Below are 6,475 nucleotides of genomic sequence, written 5' to 3'. Positions count from 1 at the left end.
GTTGAAAATCCGTGTTTTTTTCCCCTTTAAAACATTACTTTTTAAAATTTCTGTTAACCTTGGTAAATAATTCTGATTTTGATGACGGTGTTTCCAGCTCATTAATTTACATCATATTCATTTAGAATGCCAACTCTTCTACAGTCCTACAAAATGGCCTGATAAAGTCCAGGAAATTAACTGGTATCTACAGACAGATGGACGGAGTGTAATACCACGAAATCACAAATATCTTTATATAAGACAGGCTTGTAGAAGATATGAACTATTTCAATTCTGTAGAAGAAATTTGTAGCAGTACATGTACTAACAAAAAGCCCATAGGCCACAACGTTCAACTAATGGCCCTTCAGTTCTTTATCAGTAATTTTTTCCCTACGTAAATTAAAAAAATATATATTGTGTCCCAACCCTGGTGTAATGATTTGAACGAATTTGAATCTACCGGTACACTTCCTCAGAAAACTTTTACTTAAGTTTCATCTTTTCTGGCTCTGTGGTTCTTGAGATTTTTTAAATGACCCTACCCAATTTTCACTGTTTAATATTAATTAATAATTATCTCCCCTTAGCAGAGCGTGTGGCCCTTCATCTGAAAAAAAAATTCAAATCCCCTCTTCCTAAGGATAATCTGTGCCAAGTTTGGTTGAAATTGGTCCAGTGGTTCTGGAGAAGAAGATGAAAATCTGAAAAGTTTATAGACGGCAGACAATGGACAAATTTCGATCAGAAAAGCTCACTTAAGGCTCGGGTGAGCTAAAAATTACAATGTTCAGGGCACACTTTAACATCCTGATATGCTGTGGCTTATGATCATTTTTGGTACTAATGAACTATCTTAAACTACTTCCAGTGAGATGTGGATTCCAAGTACATTTGGAGTACTTAATTATCTCTCATTTTCCTCAGGCTTGCCATGCGAGAAATTTTATGGCATGTTCCACTGTAACAGGTATTCTTCATCGTTTAACATACAAGATACTTTGACTTCAACAAAATATGACATAATGTGTGAATGTATATCCAAATCAAATTTCACAGTACAACTCCATGTAATTTCAAAGTTTTACAGTTTACTTTATGGAAAACCCAATGATATGACAGCCTAATTGGAAGAAATAATGAATCTCTGTCTGTGGATATAAATATATTGAAAATTACAATCCATACATATTTAATTATTTTATTCAACAACATTAGGGGATATAAAAACATCTATATAATATATATACACATTTCATCTCTACACCTTTTCATTAATAAAAGGGGGCTGATTTATCCATGTCTCATGAATATCAAAGACACCTGTCAATGTCAAGTTCTGTCACATGGTACAATAATCTTAATTGTTAAAAATTATGGTGAAAATTATGTTTAAAAACATAAAACATCTTGTGTTTTACACCAATGAAATAATGTTAATTAAAATATATCTACATTCAGCTTGAACATTTTTCCCTTGCTTTGTTTCAACAGTTCACACAGCTGGGCCATTGTATTCTGAAAATTACGACAAACATTTAAAAAAACAAAAAAGAAGAGGTTTTAACTAAGAAACTTTCTTAAAAGATATTTATTTTTTTTAAAAATATCAAATATTTTAATCTAATATTTACAAGATATCTAATATAGAGCATATCTAATACCCTACATAATATTACAATATATCCAAGTAAAACATTCATCTCAACCTTCAGAGTTTTTAATCCCATGTTTTATATTCTCAAAATATACCCCCCCCCCCCCCCCAAGAAAAAGGAGACATACTTGTCTGAAGTTGTTCCTATCGTCTGTCATAAGGAGACCTGGACCTTCTGTAAGATGGTGACCTATAACATATCAAAAATGTGCTTGCAAAGAAATATTCAGAAAAAAAAATTAACATCTATAATTTAAGGGCACATACATGTATGTTATGAGGAATTGGGTTGTATCATTATTTTGACTGGCAAGTCAATGTCAATATTTAATTGAACACTTTTTTGTTGAGAGGGGATGTAGCAGAACACTGTTTTGTCATGGGGGGGGGGGGGGGGGGGGGAGAAGGGGACTGTTTTTAGGAAACCTCAAGTCTAAATGGAAATTGAACAATAAGGTTTAAAGTGGGTAGTTAATGACCAGAGGTGTGTCATGACCTGGTACAAAAGAATTTGGTCAAATTCAAGATCATAGTGATTAGCTCTATAAATGGAGAACTGGCTCATATTTTACTAAAGGTGGATTATAATTAGTGGTATATTACAACCCTGAATATAGGTTATTTGGACAAGGTCACTGGGACACCCAGTTTAAAACCCTTGTCCAGTCTATATACTTTGTGATGGAGAAATTTTATAGGCTCAAACTTGTCACAAAGTTGGTTATGATCAAGCAGTTTGTCAAATCCAAAAACTGTCATTGTTGTAAAATTTGTCCCCTTCAAAACTTACCCATACTAGGAGGAATTAATGAAAAAAATTTGTTCTGTATGAATTAAATCTATACCTAGAGCGACTTCTGCTCCTGCTTCGTCTTCTCGGGGAGGGACTTCTTCGTCTCGGTGAAAAAGATCTGGAAATTAAAAAAAGAAATCTTAAAATATTGTAAATTTTCTCTACAGTCTCTGTTAAAAGACAGGGAAAAAAAAGCAACCTAACCAAAAATAAACCTTTTGTTACCTTAGGTCAAAAGATTTTAATTCCATGGAAAAATACAACATGGCACAATAACAACTCAGATGAAAGGTCTATGGAAGATTGAAATCACATTTATATCTGAATGAAAAGTTAGCTCCTTTTATAATGATTTTATAAGGAGAAACAGCTAGAAAATCTAAACATAATACTTCAACTATGAAACTAAAATAAAAACACTAAACAACAATTAAAAACAAAACATGGGTTTAATATAAATTTCCCTTTCTCCAAAAGGGTAGTTAACTGTTAAAAGCTAGCGCTCCCATGCACTTTGGAAACTTTCCTTGAAATCTTTGCAAATAACTGCAATTTTCAGAATACAATACTGAGTTCAGTGTATTTTTCAAAATAATGAAAATATTGTGAAACTCATGGTTAGTATGAAGCATACAAGCAAACCAGTACAAACTGGCTATAACTGACAACCCTGTACCATTGTCAAGCTGCCGTCCTGACGATAAGAGGTGATAAAGTTGAAATGCTGATGCTGACCCACGGAGAATAGGGAAACTAACGTGATGTGTATGTATCGAAGAAAGGCGTTGGAAAATTGAAGGTGTGAAAAAATTTGGGCTGTTCAGACAATTCAACAAAGCTCCTACAAAATTTAACTGTTAATTTGATTCTTTAGTAAAATGTCTTTGTATATCTGAAATGCTTATAGTTCTAAAGGATCTGACTGAAAAATTACTCAGATTTTGGGACAGCACTCTAAAATAAATATCTAAGGCTTATTTTGTTTCTATTCTTTTTTTTTTAGGTTCTTTAACACTGTTAGATATTTTTTACCAGAATTCAAAATCCACTCAAATAAAATTTTGCACTATTTTCACCAATTTCAGTGTCCAAAACCAAGATCTAAAATACGTTGAAAATGTCTGAACATGACTTAATTTTAGATGATCTAGGTGAGAAGATATTGTTCCCCGTTTAAAGTCTTAGTACTGTTGTTGACGCTGATGGGCGTTGTGTTGTAGTGCTGATAAAACAGCTGCAGGTTGATATCAGCTGATAGAACAGTGGGATGTTGATCAAGTTGATCAGCAATGTTGATTAGGGCAGACGTTGACCAGGGGAAAGAAACGATGACGCCGACTGGCTGGGGGGATAAAGGGCTAGCCTGTAAATGGGTTCATATCAGTCAAGGTTAATATGGCAAGACAGAAAGAAATTAATGTGCAGTTTTACAAAATTTTCCTATTAATTATTTGCTTTTTAAAGTTATTTTTCCTTGCTTTCATTTCAATACTGATTTTCAAATTGATTTTAAAAAAATAATTGTGGAACAAAAATCAAAAAGGAAATGTTTGTAATATAGGCACAAGTTGATCTTTAATGAAAATGAAGTAAATTTTAATGTCATAAATGATGGTTTTATCTACCACAATAAAATGAAGGGACAACAAAGACACATAAAACTTTAATTAAAAAAAAATTAATCATCACCTTTTGCTGAAACTCAACCAAATAAATAACACCCCCCCCCCCCCCCAGAAAAATTCCATATGAATGAAAACACTGGTTTTTGGAATTTAGTACCATAAAGCTTCTTTGAAAGTCTGGTGGCACATTGTACACATATGCAGATATACCAAAAAAAAAAAAAGAAGAAATTCTCTTCCTGTTTGATACACTAACACAAGGACATCTGACAGGTATTCCTGAGCTTTTTGCTGTAGCGAGTGTTGAACCTATTTTGTTTCTTCATCACATATTGATTTTCTAAAACGCACTCCAAACAAATACTATTGATAAATTACAAACCTAATACAAAAAACAAAAAGCATTTTAAGTGTTTAAAAGATTTGGAAAACAATTAAAAAATAGTAAGTTTTGACAACAAGTGTCACTGTGTGCTTTTCTTTTTAATGATTAGAATATGCCTTTTTTTAAAATTCCATTGCATGTTCAATGCCAATTTATAAACTTAATTATGAAGTACCCAATCACCTTGATCTGCGTCTTTCATCTCTGTAGCTCCTCCCACCACCGCCTCCACGACGTGTGGGTGGTCCTCTAGAGCCCCAGCGAGATTTTCCTGATGACATTTCTACTCTAACTCTCCTGCCATTTATCCTCCTGCAAATAAATTTAACCTAAGTAGATCTAGTTAATTTTGTTTACATATGATTTAAGCAGCATTTCACAATGCATTGTTTTATAATTACACTTTATGGCTACACCATGTTACTTACGTGCCATCAAGAGCTTTTGTTGCATCTTCAGCGTCTCTTGGGTCCTGAAACTCTACAAAGGCAAAACCTGGTGGGTTTCTGGCTACCCACACATTCCTAATGGGGCCGTACCTGGAAAACAAGTCTTCCAGTTCTTGTTTTGCTGCACCATAACCAAGATCACCAATGTACACTTTACAGTCTAGTTTCCATTCTTTCATTCGATTGGCCATTTTGTTTGATCTATAACGAGTGAATGTGGTGAAAACGTTTCCGCCATTTTGGAATTTTATGCAAGCTTTACATGATACAGTTTGGAGGGATTTTACGATGCCCAAATTTATTTTATTCACGATAAGAATTCATCTTTTAAAATTATAGCGCATTTTTTAGGGTATCAAATAGCGATTTCACAGCTGTAAACACTTGCAAACTCGTATAATATCATAAGGCATAATAATTTCTTGACCTACCTTTTTACTTCCCTGCGTCGTTTTAAGCAAGTTTACATTATCGAAGGCTTAGTTTCGTATTTTCACTCACACAAGCCAATCTATGAATCTGACTTGGAATTTTGCATTAAGTAGGCCTACAATGAATTATTGATAAATCAATTTGAATGATTAAAATTGTACCCCAATTATATGTATTTAAAAAAAAAATGAAATGAATTATTCCGGATACTAAAGTACATCTCGGATATGTTCTGCTTTTAAGCATTCTGCACACTTCTGTGACGTAAACAGCAGGGGGTATGAGATTTTTAGGGTTCGACAAAGATTGTCGAGACTGTTTCACTGGTGTTGCAATTGCGTTTGCAACTTTAGGCATATTTTGGGCCTGTTTGATTAGCATATATGATTTAGCCGCTGTACACGACGCATATTTTATTTCCAGGTAACATTATATTGGAAATATATTTATCCATGAGCTCATTAATAAACAATGTAGTTGGTGGTTGCAATATTTCAGATTACATCGTATATAATAAAAGCTTACCTTTTGAAGCATGCCATTTTAAATCATTATTTTTATTCTTAAGATAATACATAGGCTGTTAAAAAAGTTAACAACTAAAATAAAACCTTTCCAAGTTAGCATAAGATCAAGGGTCATCCTGACTGTCCAGTCAATATTGGCAAGAACCAGTTACCACATTAAAATAAATAATGAACAAAATATTTTTAAGTTTATTATAAAAAGAGAAAATTTCTTTTATGTTGACGGTGCGACCCTCGTGGCAAGTGCAGTTGTGTACTACTGGATATTCACTCTTAAATAAGATCCACCTCATTAAGCCGCACAAGACATTTATAACATATAGACTGTGACGTCACTGACGTTGAAGGTTAGCTGCATTTCGATAAATGAAGTTTAATAGGTGCATAATTTTAACAAAGAAAGTTTAATCTACTAGCTATATGCAATGTCCATTAAATCAAGGTGAATTTATTTTTTGTGAAGTTTGAATTGTTGTTTCCGTGAGAATGTAGTTAGCAATGAGATGCATTCGCATTGCATTGTGGCTCTTGAGGTAATTTCAGAAAAAATTCATTTGGATCAATGTGTAAAGTCCAAATTTTCTCTTCCCCCAAGTGTTGTTCTTCGAGCTCGCTATTATTAAAA

General features: G+C 33.4%; 2 protein-coding genes across 3 annotated transcripts in view; one reads left to right on the top strand and one right to left on the bottom strand.

Moving 5' to 3' along the window:
• Positions 1-1,169: 1,169 nt before the first annotated feature.
• LOC133189522 (serine/arginine-rich splicing factor 3-like) lies at positions 1,170-5,118 on the bottom strand. Of its 2 annotated transcripts, none has more exons than XM_061324867.1 (5): positions 4,871-5,118; positions 4,626-4,754; positions 2,485-2,550; positions 1,768-1,829; positions 1,170-1,500 (listed from the first exon to the last, which is right to left on the bottom strand). In XM_061324867.1, the coding sequence occupies exons 1-4, from the start codon at positions 5,080-5,082 to the stop codon at positions 1,784-1,786; spliced, it is 453 nt and encodes a 150-aa protein (XP_061180851.1). In that variant the 5' UTR covers positions 5,083-5,118; the 3' UTR covers positions 1,170-1,500; positions 1,768-1,783. The 2 variants fall into 2 exon arrangements, 1 of the variants encoding a protein (XP_061180851.1); XR_009721496.1 differs by lacking the exon at positions 1,170-1,500 and adding an exon at positions 3,109-3,795 and having other exon boundaries at positions 1,769-1,829.
• Positions 5,119-5,580: 462 nt separating this feature from the next.
• LOC133189712 (oxidoreductase HTATIP2-like) overlaps positions 5,581-6,475 on the top strand; it is a 6,165-nt gene continuing 5,270 nt past the window's right edge. Inside the window, exon 1 of the mRNA XM_061325112.1 lies at positions 5,581-5,746. Within this exon, the coding sequence (XP_061181096.1) occupies positions 5,604-5,746 (143 nt within the window). The 5' untranslated portion in view covers positions 5,581-5,603. The remainder of the gene's footprint in view (positions 5,747-6,475) is intronic.

Source organism: Saccostrea echinata, unplaced genomic scaffold (genome assembly GCF_033153115.1).
Source record: "Saccostrea echinata isolate AGI-Se365-2 ecotype Australia unplaced genomic scaffold, CSIRO_AGI_Sech_v1 ptg000019l, whole genome shotgun sequence".
NCBI classification, from domain to species: Eukaryota; Metazoa; Mollusca; class Bivalvia; order Ostreida; family Ostreidae; genus Saccostrea; species Saccostrea echinata.
This window is presented reverse-complemented; position numbering and strand designations above follow the sequence as displayed.